Source organism: Aythya fuligula, chromosome 2 (genome assembly GCF_009819795.1).
Source record: "Aythya fuligula isolate bAytFul2 chromosome 2, bAytFul2.pri, whole genome shotgun sequence".
Lineage (NCBI taxonomy): Eukaryota > Metazoa > Chordata > Aves > Anseriformes > Anatidae > Aythya > Aythya fuligula.
This window is the reverse complement of record NC_045560.1, coordinates 10,486,921-10,500,539: the sequence shown is the minus strand read 5'-3', so window position 1 is coordinate 10,500,539 and position 13,619 is coordinate 10,486,921. Positions and strand designations below refer to the sequence as shown.

The window sequence follows — 13,619 nt, the reverse complement described above, 5'->3', positions numbered from 1 at the left end:
AGTTGAGCAGCTTGAAATTAGAACTTGTATGAAGTAGGTTAATGGCTGCAAGGATCGCTTATGTTTCAAGCCTGCTTAACACTGCCTCTGAGGAAAGAGGTTTTCTTGACGACTGAGAAAATGGCTTCCAAAATACAGCTCCTGAGTAATAATTTGCTCTTTTGAGGTAACACTAATAAATTTACATTTAGTACTTAAGCTTACAAGGCTCTTGAGATTCATACCATGCCTGACAGGAAACACGAAAACCTCAAATGTAAACAAAGTCTCATTAAGTGTCTCAAGTTTACGGTTTCCACAGCAACTAAGCTTGGCCACATATGTGTATAATAGGGCTGTCTAGATGTGGTATGGTTCCTATAGTAACCGTAACTGGGGTGACTCATGCTCTGCCTTGCCACTAGATTTCTTCAGTGCTGTATTTGTTTTTCTTATCTGTATGGATAGGCTGTATATTTGGGTATGACAGCTTGACATACTGTTGTTATAAACAGTGATGAACACGAGATGGGTGCTGCCACAGGTACCTTTCACGTCCTGTGGCTGCTGGCTACACATTACTTACTTGTACTTTGTAAATGTCTCCTACTAAATGAATTTGATGCAGTTGCTGCTGGAAGCTTGGTATCAACTTCCATTGTTCTTTCTATACAACTCCATGAGGAAAAGGACAAGAATATAATTCATATTCTGTTGTTAGTATAGCTCACAAGAGGAGTCAAATTCAAGTCTCTGTACGAGGAGGATCCAGGTTGTGTGAATACTCAAGTCACATCAGGAGGGGATGTGGAGGACAGGAAGATGAATTCTATTATGGCTGGTTGAGATATACTAAAAGTACTCTGTGCAGTCAGATCTGTGCCATTTCTGCACTATGAGTAGAAGACAATACAGTAAGAAAATACACAGCTGCCTTTTCTGCCCCTGAAAATGAGAGAGCTCTAACTAGAGAGTAATATAACTGAGTAGGTAACTGCTTGTTATTTTTCTGCAGTGAAGCTGAGTTTTTGAAGACGCTGTAATAAACTGCCTCAAGCATTTTACTTTTCTATTGTTTTCATGAACTGAAAAAATAATTGTACTAAGTACCAACAACTGAAACAGTTTAAGACTATGTAATTAACCAAGAACTTTTACATCAACATAAAGATTTAAATAGATACAACTGTCTCTATTGCTTGACCATTTATTTGCCTCTCTTTTCCATAGGTCACACTTCTTAGTTTAAGTAATGAAATAATAAAAAAATATATATTATTTTTACCTTGTATTTATAAAGAATGATTTTCAACTGAGAGTATCCCACTTGGCTAATATTTGGTTAGATAAGTTTTAAACATCTGGAAAGTGTCATGTTGCTATTTAAAATTCACTTAATTCATAATTTACAAGCTTCAGTGTTCTTTTTCAGGATGTTCTGTGTTTTAAAGAGTGAGTATCTACTACCTCGTATGAGTCCAGTTTCTCTCTGTAAAATTCTGTGAAATTCCATGAATGCCAGTTCATTTTTCATATTAATTTCTCTGATGTTTTAGCAAAATTCAAGTGTTCATGTTGGGACAACACTGTGAGACCGACCTTCAGAATCCCAGAGTGGGAGTTTGGTCCCAGCAGAAATGATTGTCTTTTTGTCTTATTTAGGGAGGCCTTCAGTAGCTCCCTTTGAACACGAATTAATCTCTGATCCTTTTGCTAGGCTGGGATAGGTATATTTATGTCTGTAGCTTATTTCATAATGTATGTGATCAAAACTATTTACAAGAACACAACAACCTTTCTTTCAAGGTAGCTTTGGTACCATTGCTTGCTTGTTGTTCTCCGACCTGGGTCATGTAGAATGATTAATCGAAAAAACTGTCTTCGGGCATGCACTTTACTGAATGTAAAGGCAGAGCTTTCTCTTCTTATTGGGTAGGCAAACTAACAAAAGCAGGAACAAAGTTTCTGATGTTTGATAGCTATCTGTTGGAGACTTGTAATCAGATTTGTATTTTGAAAAGTATGCTTGTTGTTGGTGTAGCTACTGTCACCTCAGCTTTTCCTTTTTCCTTTTTTTTTTTTTTTTGTCTTCTTTCAGTTTTAAGACTGTTTGAGATGTTTATCTTAAAACTTTGAGTCAACCCTAACAAAATCATGGGAGCTGTCTTCTCGGCTCGTCAGAGAATGTTTGGCATTCATAACTTGAAAACAAGACATTCGGCAAAACTGAACTGAGGAAGTTTGAAAAGCACCACGTGTTACAGTGACAACTAAAGGAAGCTATTTATTTTCAAAAATACGATTATCTTGTGGTAGTTGTTTTAAGAAATACTGAAACTGTAAATCTGTAGGGATTAAAAGACATTGTAGGGACTAAAAGACCTTGGTACTGGCAGTTGCATCAGTAGCGTTGTTTTTTTTCCAGTCAACAATAATGTTACATTTTGAGGTCAATAGCAAGTTTTCTTTCCTTCAGGCTGTACTATTCTTTTTTTTTTTTTTTTTTAGTAATATTCCTAGCAAATCCTGTTCTGTTACAGTTTAGCACTCAGAGCTAAGATGGTAAGTATTTGAGGTTAACTGGTAATACTCCACCCATTACTGTAATCACAGGCTCCAGTTGTTGTCACACCATTATGCCTTCACTTTGCTATGTTTTATTTGAAGGCTGAAACCTCTCATTATGGGCAAAAATTGCTCAAGAATCTTGTTTTCATCTTTTTTTTTTTTTTTTTTTTTGTAGAAATTCTGCGTAGCACATCTCAGATCTTTTGTTTAGCTCGTGACCAACCATCTAATGAAGATAAATTTTCACTTAGGAGTTTGAACTGCTTCACTGCTGCAGAAGTTTCAGTGAAGTATTTTAGTGAGAGAGATTTCATGCAGACAGCTCCCTTGTGTGTTTACCCATATAAACTAGAAACCAGGCTGCTGCGTATGAGTTAAGTGAAAAGTGCAGCTTCACAGGCTGTAATCCTGAGTTGTCCTCGCCCATTCTAGTGGGTACATTTGTGGTGAGGAAGGGCCACCAAGGGGAGGCATGCTCTACAGGTTGCAAGTCTCTGACATGAAAAAAATATAAAATGGGCCAGGTTGTATTTAATGGGTTAATTCTGGTACCCTTCTCTACCATAATGTTTTTATTTATTGTTATCTGGTAAATTTTCTCCCAAAATGAAAATGTAACATATATTACTTATAATGTAATGTACATTTATTATATATACACTGTATAAATGTGCTAGCTGCTTGAGTCAGAACTACTCTCAGCTGCAGGTTCAGTCATAGAAAAGCTTCACAAGGTGATTACTTACAAGTGCTTAATGTGAAAAAATGCATGCAGTAATCAAACATATTATCTGCATCTGAATTTCATAAAGACTGTAAAAGGAGAATCTTAAAGGAAGTGTACTTAGGTGGAGAACTCATTTATCCCTGGAACATTTTCACCAGCTTTAGCAAGAGTGCACCTGCAGTTCAGAACACCTCGAGTACTTTTCATCATTTTCTCTCTGAGCCTTTCTAGATACTTCCAGCCTCTCCCTGAATCCTCGTCTTCAGTGAATTATTCCACTCGTATTCTGTCTTCTGCCAGTGTAGGCAGTGCAGCTAATCAGGGGTGTTTGTCTGACAGCGTCCAGATCTGTTCTCAGTTCAGACCCAAACTGGGTGAACCCTTGGCTTAGGAAATGTTAGGAGGTTGGGTTATTTAGTGATTCATTACCACTATGATTGTACCGCCACTCCCTTTTTACGAGCACAAAACCTGTTTTACTTCCCTAGGCTATATTTTACTTGTCCACAGAGCATGCTTCCTTTGTGTTTCTGTTTAAATGACAGTTCTTCTAGCTCCAGAGGACAACTTGCTTCATAACAATACAGCAGCAGTTAGCCAAACTTTCAGGGACAGTTAAGTCATTACTGAAATATAAAAGTAGGTTAACAGTTAACATCTGCTTGGTTATATGCAATGCAGGCAAGAAGACTTATGCAATAGCCCTTTACCCTGGGTGGCTTTGAAAAGGCGAGGGGGAACTTGGGAGAACTTTTATATTCCCGTCCTTGGTTTGTGTTATTCACATATCAGCTGCTTCCACCTGGTGGCCATTTTGGCAAGAATACTTTATTAAAAAAACGAAAAAGTTTAAAAAAAAGTTTTTAAGAATAGATTTGGTTTCTACACCCCTCAAGAAGGGCAAATATTTGTCCATTTAGGTTGTTAAGCAGCAAAAGATATAAGTGGTAGCTGTTAACAAATTGCAATGCTATGAGGATGTAGAGATTTGTTTTCTGTTCTGCATTGTTTTCCCTCAAGACATGTTTACCTTATTCTAAAAGTGGCAATAAATACTCTTAGCTTCTAAACGTGATTAGAAAATCTACATTAATACTTAGATTTATTTCAGTGGGTTTTTTATCCCTTAAAAAAAGGGATCTCAAGTGTTAATATGGTTTTCTATAAAGTTTCATGCTTGAGCTGCCTCAGTATGTTAGTGTGACATAGTGTGTTTAATTCCCATGAAGTAACTGAGTATTGTTTTCTCCAACAGTGGCTTATCGGATACAATAATATTGGATATAATATCCAACTACCTGGTCCTCCCAAATAGAATTACTGTTCCCCTTGTCAGTGAAGTGCAGATTGCTCAGTTGCGGTTTCCTATTCCAAAGGTATGTATGTTTCTGTTAATAGTAATAGTTTGGCATTTAATTTTTTTGTTGTAGTAATTGTCTGAGGTATGTACATCCGTATGAATTTCTAATATTTTTTATTGCAGTAGTAGAGGTTACAATGAATCTGTTCGCTTTAAATAACCCCATATATAAATAATTTTATGGTGTTTGATAATAACACTGAGAAGGACTTTTTTTGTTTTGTTATCTTTCACATATTACCTGTAAAGCATAGTTCAACTGTGTGGATTAAAAATTATGTAACATGTTTTATATTATTACTGCAAAATGTGCTTTTTACTTGAAAGCTGTTACTACTTAGTGCTACTCTGTTCCAGTAGCATGGCATTTCTTGATATAATTGGTATATTTCGGATTACTGATGACAATTTATTTTTTCTTCAAGAATTTCTCTGAGTCTTAGGTGTTTTGTGTGATATCTCTTGATCCACTGTGTGTCCAAACCAAGTTTCATCTTAAGGAAACTGCATTGGAAATTATAAAACATACATTACATGAACTGTCATGGCATGGAAACTTTCAGATTACCACATAAACTCATCCGTTCCTTTTTCAGGGTGTTCTAAGGATACACTTTATTGAAGCTCAGGACCTGGAGGGTAAAGATACCTACCTAAAAGGGATTGTTAAAGGAAAGTCAGATCCTTATGGAATCATCCGTGTAGGCAACCAAATTTTCCAAAGCAAGGTCATCAAAGAAAATCTCAATCCAAAATGGAATGAAGTTTATGAGGTATAATCAATAGAAATGTGTTTCACATTTTGTAATGTGGTCGTCTAAAATTTCTTTTACTAAAGAAAATACTCTGGAGACTTTCTTGAGGAAGTTTTTGATGTTTCCCTCTAAAAGTCCAAAGTTCTTTAACAAACAGCAATTCTCCATTGATGTATGTGACTTTGTCTAGACTTAGCAACAGTAATTCTGAAAAGTTGTCCCCTAATACCAACATGAACAGGAAAAAAAAACAAAAAAACAAAAACACAACTGAAAAGCTCTTACGCTTGCTCAACTCATAAAATCACATATTTTTAAAGTTTTTGCTTGTTGATATGTGTTAATACACAAAGACACTGCTGTTTCAGTGTTTTATTGTTACTGTGCCATTTGACAAAGCCAGTTAGTTTTACCATAGACAATGCTGTCTTACTCTACTTCCAGGCCTTAGTATATGAACATCCAGGACAGGAGCTAGAGATTGAGCTCTTTGATGAAGATCCAGATAAAGATGACTTCCTTGGAAGGTAAATGTTATGGAGAAAATGCGTGTACATAGTGAAAAGAGATTAAATATTTTGATGTAACTTTTTTTTTCAATTTTTTTAAATTTTATTGCACTTGTATTTCTGCTGTGTTACCGCATTTATAAATTACTTTTCAAATTTTGCTATTAAGTAGTTTCCTAATTCCTTGGACTCTACATGTAATGAAAACAAATTTGTATTAAAATATGCTGTGTGTATTTATACACATATGTATGTTTTCATATTCATCTAAATAAATTAAGGTAAGTGTTGTGGATACCCAGAAAAGGGTGTTTTGATTTTTTATGAATTGTACTGTACCTGCTTTAATATTCTTAAGCTAGCATTGAATCTTAAAATACATTAACTTCATCTGAAGAAATAATTATAAATGTGTATTTTCCTCATGAGAGTATTTTTTTAATTGGCTAGCTCAGTTTATTTTTCCTCTACGAGGTGATCTTAGCAATTTGGTTAAAGAAAAAGTATTGCTATAATGCTTTCCCAAACATTACTCACTCTTAGATTCCATAGGCCTACGTTTAGTGTTTACCCATAAGCATTTCAGGGTTTTAGTCAGCTTCTTTCACCAGTAATTTGTCAACTTTATTTCTTGCAGAGTTTTGGAGCTTCCCATTGTTGCTTTCCATACAGAGTAGAACTCCCTTATCTTTCCAGCTCCTTCTCTCTTAACAGGAGCAACAGTACCTACTTCTCTTCTCATTTAAATAAAGAAGTAGGTAGTACTAAGGCTTCTTTTCTTTGCACTACCCTAATCTTACATTGAAGTGGTGGGGGGGAAGAGTGGCAACTTGATCATAATGTGTATACTAGTACTAGTAAAACAAAAGGCAAGACAAATGTTCATACACCAGCATGCATTTGTCTGCAGTATTTAATTTTTAGCAAATTCCCTGGTACACTTTTGGTTTGTGCAAACCAAACCAAATTGTCTCTGTCAGACAATTCTAAAGCATGAATTTGGTCATAACATATGTCCAGGGGCTAATTCCAGTGGGTAGTTTGGATGTGGTCATGGTTTTGAGAGCTTAGTCATATGTGTATGAACCATGTTTTGCCAGTTGCCCTCATAGCTACAAAATGGGCTCTAGTACAGGCATATTTTCTATCATCCTGCATTCCATCCTGGCTCAGACAGTTTCTCTCTACTTTTTTCTCTCTTAGGGGCTAAAAGAATAGTATTGTTTTGCTCTTTTGCTATCAGTGGAAACCTGGATACTCAGCAAGCACAGGGTGGGGGTTGAGCTCTGCGTTAGACTTTTGCTTCTTGTCTAAAGCACTTTTTTGTTTGTTTTGTTGTTGTTGTTTGTTTTCTTTTTTTCCTAGTTTGATGATAGATTTAATTGAAGTTGAAAAGGAACGACTTCTAGATGAGGTAAGTGTTGGGTAAGTTATGGTTTTAAAAAAAAAACAAAACAAAACAAAAAGCAAACAAAAAAAATGCAACAAAACATGTTGTACATTTAGTTGTTCTCACATTTTTCCCTGAAGATAGTTCCTGAATAATCTTAATGATAGTGAAATAGATCCCTTGATGAATAATGCAGTGGTTTAAAGGATAGCTGAACTGTTGAATGAAGCCATTCTTCTTCTGCCATTGGGTTTTAAGCTCACTAGTATGTGAATGCAAAAAATGGTGACTTAAGTATTTGGTAAGGGATTTTTCTTCCATGAGAATAGTTATTTGCCTGGATTAACTACTTTTAGACTTTAATTAAACTAATGTAGAGGAAAGTGGAAGTTTTATCCTACATAAACCAGCAGTGTTATTAGTGATGTTATATATTAGTTTGATGTATTAGTAATGTATTAGTTTGTATTTGCAGAACAGCTTTAAAGAACTCAAAGAATTCTCTTGATGTTTTAAAAATGCCTTCACAGGACAACATAGAGGTCTGCATCGGTGGTTTTGTATGACAGAACTGAATAGTTATACATTGTCGTAAAATTTAGTGTGATACAGGACATTTCCAACAATAAATTAGATCTCTCTAGCTTATACAAATTCCAGCTCTAATAGATCTCTAGTGTGTTCTAAAATTTCCTAAATTTCATGAAGAGCCGATTGCAGTTATGTATTTCTCTGGTGTCAGATTATTTCACACTACTTTGCTTAACTTTTAGTGGTTTACTTTGGATGAAGTGTCCAAAGGAAAATTGCATTTAAAACTGGAGTGGCTCACATTGATGCCAACGGCAGAAAACCTAGACAAGGTATTGAAAGAACACATTAATTTTCTCCTAATCTTACCCCCCCCCCTTTTTTTTGTGTGTGTGTGTGCACATTTTAATATGTAAGTGATTTAATTCTTTAGCTGTAGCAAATTTGGATAAACCTCTAACTTTATTCCAAGCTGTCTGTCTTTAGAAATCTCAAATGAGTCGTACCTGTCAACGTACTTCTGTGGCATGGGATTTTTAAAATGCTTTTTCCTTCTTTTTCTTTTCTCTTAATGTTACGGTTTGAGAATATCAGCCAACATTTTTCAGTATGGTTACTCACAGTATGGTTTTTATTTAGGTGCTAACTAGCATTAGAGCTGATAAAGACCAAGCCAATGATGGACTTTCTTCTGCATTACTTATTCTCTACTTGGACTCAGCAAGAAACCTGCCTGTAAGTTATATTCTCATGGATGCCCTTTTCTCATAGGTATCTCTTGCTTACTTCCAGCATGTCTTGCTTGGTAGTATGGCACACTGCTTCACTAACACACCTTAAGCCATGTGTTCTATTCTTTCTCTTTTTTTCAAAATGTGTAATGTAAGGTCCATATTTCTAGTAGTATGGTAATATATTTATATAATTAATAAAACATTACTCTTAAATCAGTGTGATTTTTTCTTTAAAGAATGCTCCTTTCCTGGACTTGAAAGGCTGCATGTTTTTATTATGCAGTGTTTTCCATAAATAGTATGGGATCAGCATGGGGAATTATAAGAACTAACTGGGAAAAGGCCTACTTCCTTGAATTCAGGTAAACTTGCTTGCTTTGGTTTAGGATATCTGTGGTAGATTTGAAGGAAATGAAGTCCTCAACATGAAATTTATGGCGTGCGGTTGATGTTACAGTGGCAGAATATTTGTATGAGATTTCTGTCAGGTTGGCGTTTGGAGTAATGTTTATTTGCCTGTGTAAAACGCACATAAAACATGTTTCTGTCGTTATATGGATTATACTATGGCAGTGTGAAGTAATTTGTCTGTGGTGAGCACAAACTGTATTTAGTTTATTTCAGGTTAGCAGTGTTCTGTTCATGGTTGAAATTATGGCAGTAATAAAGTAAACCCCACCATAAATAGATAGAGGAAGCACTGAATTTTTCCATTTTTTAGCATTGCTATTAGGTGAGAAATTTTGGGAGTCATGGCTAAAATACTAATCAAAGATGGAAGTTTTCAGGCCTCATATTTTTTTTGCATTTTGCAAATTTGTCCACTCACCTTAAATTTCAGTTAAAATAAAATACTGCATTGAAGTGTAACAAATCGAATCACAGTAGCCTGAACAATTTACATCACTGACTAGTGATTTCATTTAGTAAATAGTCTGTTCTAGCATGTACAGAGCAGTGCTTGAAAGAAGTATTATGGGAGATTTTAAAAGCTAAAGAGATGTACCTCATTTGGAATAGTCCTGTATTATCTTCTTAACCTTACTGTATTGAATTTGGGGGAACTCCATAAATTAGCAGAGAGAGTAAAATTACTCTAATACAGAGTAAACATAAATAGAATAGAATTATGGCATGCTTAATATTAGTTTCATAATAGTGCAACACACAAAAATGTGTCTGCCTTCTGTTTTGTGTGCTAGATTAAATTGAACCCACGTCTTTATTTTTTTGTTAAACTACTGGATTTTACTTAAATGAAGCTCTAAAAGTTTGTTAAAATACACTGAAGCCTCTTAATTAAAAAGGAATAATTTATAGTTCTCTTATCCACCATCTCCTAACAATCCCCTAAGTTTTTCCTTACAATCTTGCTTTTCTGTTTTACAATAGTTTATCTAGGAAATATGTAGAGGCTTTGTCATAAGTTTTGGTTTGTTCCCTTCCTATTTTTCTATTTATTTTTCTATTTGTTCCTTTCCTATTTTTCCTAGCATTGTCTCCCTCCCTTACAGAGGTTAAGCTGCAAACTTCATGTTTTACCTACTTTTGGAGATGGTATTTTTGTTTCAGTGTTTCAATCAGTACTTCTGATCAGTAGATCTCTAAACTCTAGGGCATGGAAAGGGGAAGGAAGTTCCTTGCCCAAAGCTGACTACTTAGCTACAGAATCCCAAATTTCTTATTGCTATTTTGTTTACGGTATAGCATTGCATGGGTAGTGTTGGGGAATAAGGATGGTCATAGCATGGAACCCGTTTATCACTTTTTTTTTCCTGTTCTGCCAGCCCATAAAAGTAGTTGCTACAAATAACTCAGTATTTAATTGCAAGTCATTCTCTGTCCAGTAATGTGCTAAAGAATATGATAGAAACTAGCATTGAACACTTGAAAATTCCACGCTTACAACAATAATAAATACAATACTGTTTTAAATTCAAATTGTCCAGGAACAGATAGGAAAAGGCATTACAATTGGGTTGGAGGGAAAATACCATGGGAGGACAGCTTCTTGTGGCAGGACTGAAAGGATTTTTATAGATTCTGTAATGACAATAATTAGATCATGTAAGGGAATTCCTACACAAAATACAGAAAATTATAGTGAATACAGCTCTTTTTATGTCCATTTGGTTGCGATATGGAACAACAATTACAAGATTAAACATAGGCTAAACAGGCTAGCTTCTCAAGTTGTGTTCATATTCATTGATAGGGTTGCTGTAGTGTAATAGTAAAATTGCTTTTTTTGGATTGTTTATATTTATGGGGAACAAAAGGTTAAAAGACAACAAAGTCTCACTTAGAACTATGCTATTTATTAATAGTTTTGAAGACTTGTCCACAGCTTTTATGATAAAAATGAAATATTTTCTGGATGAATAAGAACTTTTTATTGCCTTCAAAACGGATTTTTTTTAAGTTATTGCTGATCACTGATACATTTTAGATTTAGCATCAGCCTTATTTTGTTTGAGTTACAGTGGATCCCTATCAGACTTTTTTTTTTTTTTTTTCACAAATGCATTGTAGTTGTGAGCTTGTGAGCATTAGGATGATTTATCAGAAATATGTTTTATGTGAAATAGAAATGGTTTAGAAGTCAGGTCTCTAAACTTAGTTGGAACTGCCATATAAATCCGAACTACCAAGAATAAACCAGGAAAGTTGTGTTAATATATTTCAATAATTAATTAATAAAAAAGCAAAAAAAAAAAAATCAAGTTGCCGTGCTACAGAAAGTTGTTTAACTGTTGAAACCGTTCATAATGACAAATATTTTTGTTATCTGCTGTTTTCTCTGGAATCCTTTGACTGTCTTCTTTAACTTTCTTGTGTAGTAAAGCTGCTTATGCATTCATTCTGCCACAATCCCATCACTCTGCTTTCTCCTTCCATTTCCATCTTCCTAAGAGTATCTACGAGGGAAACTTTGGGTGTGGATACTTAAAAGAGAGGAGAGCATCGGGACTAGTCTTTTGTGAAAACACTACCTCACTCTATAGAGCACTATTTGTGAGTTCTCTGGTGTTATTTGTATTGTACCTTTTATCTGCCAGAGTGTGTATTAGTGCTACTAAAGCCACTCACTCTAGTGGATTGAGAGCATGCAATTTGTTTTGCTGCATGGTTTCAACAAGTGTGCATTGTTTTTTTTGTGCTATTTTTCTTGCATTTTAAAGGCTATTTAAATTTCATTGATCAGCATATCATTGGGTAAGTAATTAACCTTTCATGATAAAAACCCAAGATAAGTTTGTTGTAAAAGCTTTTACATTTAACTTAAATTGGTGATTCATTGAGAAACAAAATGCATACTATACTAGCACGCTGTGTGCTGGCAATTGTTGGCTTTTATTGTAAAGGAAAGAAAATGTAATAAATACTACAGCCAGCATCTCAGAATCTTTAATGGTGATGCACTCAACATTTCTAAGAACTTGCAACCTTTCCACACAGGTTCAAGTATTGAGCTAAAAATGGGTGTGATTCTTTGTGCATCCCAAACTATAAATTCCCTTGTAAATTCTGTTTCACTCCATGATGCTCCTTGTTTTGCAAATTCCCAAGCTCCTTTTTTTTTTCTTCTTTTCTTTTTTTTTCTCCAAATTAGTCTGTAGTCAGGAAAATCCAGGCTAGGGAGAACCAAAAGTTAATATTTTTGCTTTAATTTAGTGATAGGAGATTATTGCAAACTAATGAGCCTCTGAATACTTACACCTAAGTCTGTAAACACAACCTTGGTATTCCCAGAAAGAATAGGAGTCTGTTCAGAATAAGAACTCTTTTGCCAGGGAGGTTGTTATGCCACTGCAGATTGTGCAGATTTAATTTGTAGATGGCTGCTTTTCATTCGTATCATAAACTTTGATTTGAAAACACTCTTCCTCCTTCTCCCTCCAATAAACCAACAAAACCAAATCATTTTCTTGGTCTTTTCAGTTAGTTTCTTTGTAGGGATTCATTTTCCAGTATCAAAAAACTTTGCATCTACTAACCAAATCAAATAAAATTTAATGACTAAGATACACAGTTCTTAATCATAGATACTTATATTTTCGGAGAAACACATTTATTGGTGTCATAAGGATTCAAACCACATACTGCATGGTTTAGTTCTCTTGGTGCTAAAACTGATTAGTTGCTGTTTTAATTATAAAAACTATAGATATATCATTTAAAAAAAAAAAAAGTTTGATAAAAGTGTCGACTTGATGTCATTGTTAGAACATTTCATCTAGATATGACAGCACCTAATGAGACACAGGACAAAACTTTCCAAATCCATGAAGCTATTTGCAAGTCAGGGTGGAACTGTTTTAAGATAGCTATGTTTGGGTTTTCTCCAACAACACTGTCAGCTGGCTTGTTCTGCAGTTGCTGTTGGGTACCAGTCTTGCAGCAAGCAAAGGGACAATTTATGGCTGGAAGGTGGGAGAGAGGAGAGGACTGTCATAGCCTAGAGATAACAGTTGTAGAACTGCCCATCATTTTAAATGTCTTATGCACACACCTCTAAGTTCAGGTATCTAACTGACATGTCTGAGTTATTTTGGGGGGTTGTGGATGTGTTTGGTGGCTGTTAAAAAGGGCTTTTACTTCATTTGCAGGGGAGGAACAAACAAAGCCCTGAATGCTCAGATTCTTTCTGGTTGTTTTTATTGACTGCTGGAAACCTAGATTCATGGCACCTAATTCAGACGTTTACCCATCTAAATCTGATTTATCTTAAGGATTATGAACTGTGCTCTTAGTATAATTTCTAGAAGTACATAATACTAGTTTTATGATATATTGTCATATATATACATATTAATTTAGTGTGTATATATATATAACATCTAAATTATCTGTATTTTAAATCAGCTCTTCCAGGTCAGTCACTGTCTTCTGGTTATCAGCTGAGAGATTTAGAAACTTCTAAAGCACCATTCGAAGCCCAAGAAAAAAGTTAGTGAGTTAGCATAAGTAATGAGTTGCATACCACAGCGTATCAAAATAGCATTTGGCTTAATAATAAAACAGCTTGTCAGGTGCCATATAACTTATGGCCTTGCTATACTAGG

General features: G+C 34.9%; 1 protein-coding gene across 3 annotated transcripts in view; it reads left to right on the top strand.

Annotated features, from left to right (window-relative positions):
* Positions 1-13,619, top strand: part of ESYT2 (extended synaptotagmin 2) — a 79,969-nt gene that overhangs the window by 50,815 nt on the left and 15,535 nt on the right. For 2 of the 3 annotated variants that reach the window (XM_032180869.1, XM_032180868.1), the window contains exons 8-13: positions 4,530-4,650; positions 5,231-5,407; positions 5,834-5,916; positions 7,264-7,312; positions 8,062-8,151; positions 8,459-8,554. In XM_032180869.1, the coding sequence (XP_032036760.1) occupies positions 4,530-4,650; positions 5,231-5,407; positions 5,834-5,916; positions 7,264-7,312; positions 8,062-8,151; positions 8,459-8,554 (616 nt within the window). Of the gene's footprint in view, positions 1-4,529; positions 4,651-5,230; positions 5,408-5,833; positions 5,917-7,263; positions 7,313-8,061; positions 8,152-8,458; positions 8,555-11,466; positions 11,569-13,619 lie in introns of all 3 variants that reach the window. The other variant, XM_032180867.1, reaches the window with a different exon arrangement.